The sequence below is a fragment of the Montipora foliosa genome, chromosome 7 (assembly GCF_036669935.1).
Source record: "Montipora foliosa isolate CH-2021 chromosome 7, ASM3666993v2, whole genome shotgun sequence".
Classification (NCBI taxonomy): domain Eukaryota; kingdom Metazoa; phylum Cnidaria; class Anthozoa; order Scleractinia; family Acroporidae; genus Montipora; species Montipora foliosa.
The window spans coordinates 21,314,861-21,317,360 of record NC_090875.1 but is presented as its reverse complement, the minus strand read 5'-3'; the positions used below and the strand labels follow the sequence as shown (position 1 = coordinate 21,317,360).

The 2,500-nt window shown below is 44.2% G+C and overlaps 1 protein-coding gene across 1 annotated transcript in view; it reads right to left on the bottom strand.

The window, feature by feature from the left end:
• Window positions 1-2,500, bottom strand: part of LOC138011315 (Fanconi anemia group D2 protein-like) — a 54,981-nt gene that overhangs the window by 18,738 nt on the left and 33,743 nt on the right. Inside the window, exons 32-34 of the mRNA XM_068858284.1 lie at window positions 2,383-2,500; window positions 1,867-1,985; window positions 834-947 (exon numbers count right to left, since the gene is read on the bottom strand). The exon at window positions 2,383-2,500 is cut by the window's right edge and continues 11 nt beyond it. Coding sequence (XP_068714385.1) covers window positions 834-947; window positions 1,867-1,985; window positions 2,383-2,500 — 351 coding nt within the window. The remainder of the gene's footprint in view (window positions 1-833; window positions 948-1,866; window positions 1,986-2,382) is intronic.

The window sequence follows — 2,500 nt, the reverse complement described above, 5'->3', positions numbered from 1 at the left end:
ACAATGTCACCGGCCGGGGTCCCGTTTCTCAAAAGTCCCGAAACATTTCGGGGTATTTTCGGGTGTCACAATTCCTTTTGTATCTCAAGAACGGAGAGCATTTTTAGAAAAGTCGTCAAACTTCACAGATATAGTTCTTTTAGTTAGCTTGAAACATGTTAAAAGGTCGCCTTTCCAAAAGAAGCGGTTGGCGGTTTCACAAATGGCTTTTCGGGCACGAAATGTTTTCGGGACTTTCGAGAAACGGGCGCAAAGGAACACAACACAATGTCACCGGCCAGGGTCCCGTTTCTCGAAAGTCCCGAAACTTTTCGGGGTATTTTCGGGTGTCACAATTCCTTTTGTATCTCAAGAACGGAGAGGATTTTTAGAAAAGTCGTCAAACTTCACAGGTATATTTCTTTTAGTTAGCTTGAAACATGTTAAAAGGTCGCCTTTCCAAAACAAGCGGTTGGCAGTTTCACAAATGGCTTTTCGGGCACGAAACGTTTTCGGGACTTTCGAGAAACGGGCGCAAAGGACCCGAACCCGGGCCACTCGGAGTCGAGCGCATTAACCATGAGGCCACCGAGCCTTCGTTTACTTTACGGTCAACCGTGCGGAATCTATGTTGCTGGCTATGTACCTGACATCGAAGCCAAATGACTTTATTGTTAGTTAACTCTCACTAAATTTGCAAATGAATAAATGTACAAATCGGGCAAGTGACGTTAAGTCGTTGGCATTGGTGAGGAGAGTCAAATGATGCCAAAATTATTTTCTTCCCAAAGAATCCAAAGGTCTCTATATGATCACTAACTGTCGACTCACTGAGTCAAAACTAAACCACTCACTTCAACAACTCTTGGAATCCTGGCTGAGATTTACTTGACAGTTTTATTCGACTTGACAACACAAATAATGCTTTCTTTAAAAGGGCTTGATGCTCACCCATCATGAAACCGCTCCTTTTAAAACACAAAAGTTATCTCGTTAGGGAAGGAATAATGCTCAAAATGTATATAAATGTAAACTACTCAAGCTATTCATAAGCGGTCCCTTTCGTCATCTAAAGCCAGCTTTACACTAGCACAAAACCGTGGCTCCGCTTTCCGAAATCTCGGTACCGTACCTATGTTTTTCGGGCACGGCACGGTAAAATTATCGTGTGTAAACAGAACAATCAGAGAGCATAATTAGGAACCCGCGCCAGAAATTATAGTCGGTGGGTTACATTGTGGGCTCGGCACTCCAAATATCGGTAACATGCTACGATTTTGGAGTGTCGTGCTACTTTTGTGCGTGTGTATAAAAGGGGTTTATTTATTTTATTAACTTTTCCAGTCAAGCTGGGAGAGCGCCACAACAGCTTGCGTCAATTACTGTGGCCCCTTTTTTTACCCTCCCAACCATGATACACAACAGAAGACAGACCACAATACCGGGAACTACGTTCCCTACTCTTAGCGACAAATGTGTGGGTTCTTTTACGTCCCACAGGATTATTAACATTGAAGGGTTGTGAGACGGGACCTCCGGCTTATCGTCCTTATCCGAGAAGACTTGAAAGTCTAACCATTTGCAGATGTAGTTACAAAGGCAGCACTTTCTCCTCAGTTGTTTAAAGACCCTGAGTATTGGTCCGGCCGGAATTGAACTTGCGACCTCCCGCGTGACAGCCCGGTGCTCAACCAACTAAGCCACCTTAATCTTCGTAAAGCGCGACGCGAGATGTGGGTTCGCTAGAAACTAAAAACTAAGGCGCGGATATGTCTACCCTCGCTCTTCTGCAAATAACTCAGCGAAATCCCGAATTTTGATCCCCCGTAGGGTTAGCAAGGGAACTCTAACGACAATAGGGATAAATTCAAAAACAGTACAACAGACCATGCAAAGAGAGACTGCAGGCAGTTGAACAGAAGGTGAAAACAAGACGCCATTGTTGACGCTTCTGGTGTATTGTAACCAGGGCCGTCCAAAAGACCGTCATTCTGAACCATTAAAGCCTGGAAATAAACCAATTAATAATAAAAACAAGCGAGGACAAGTAGAAGGCGCTATGAGAAGTCACGCTCTGAACGTCAAAAGATCCACTCCGATTTTGCGGGACTTTTGTGGGTTGGATGTCAAAATTGGGCGTGCATTTCTGGAAAAACGTGTTGACCGCTCACTGAATTCAACGCAAACAAGTTTTCTTAGTCGCCACCTGGTTCCCTGACTCCATTTGGGTTTCGGACGCATGCGTGACATGGGAACATTCAGTCTTTTAATCGGCTCCGTCTTGTCCCATGACAGATACACTCATCCTAAACAAGCTATAAACACTGTATGCCTCGTGAGAATGTAGTCAGAATTCCTTCATGGTTGTAGTAAAGGATAAAATCATTATGCTGCTATAAATACCTGAAAGAAGGCGCTCGTGGCTTCTAAATGCTCACACAGGCATGGCAACAGCTCAACAGCGTATTTAGCGACTTCTTTTGACGCGTATCTTGATAAATTGGAGAAACCCACCAGCTTA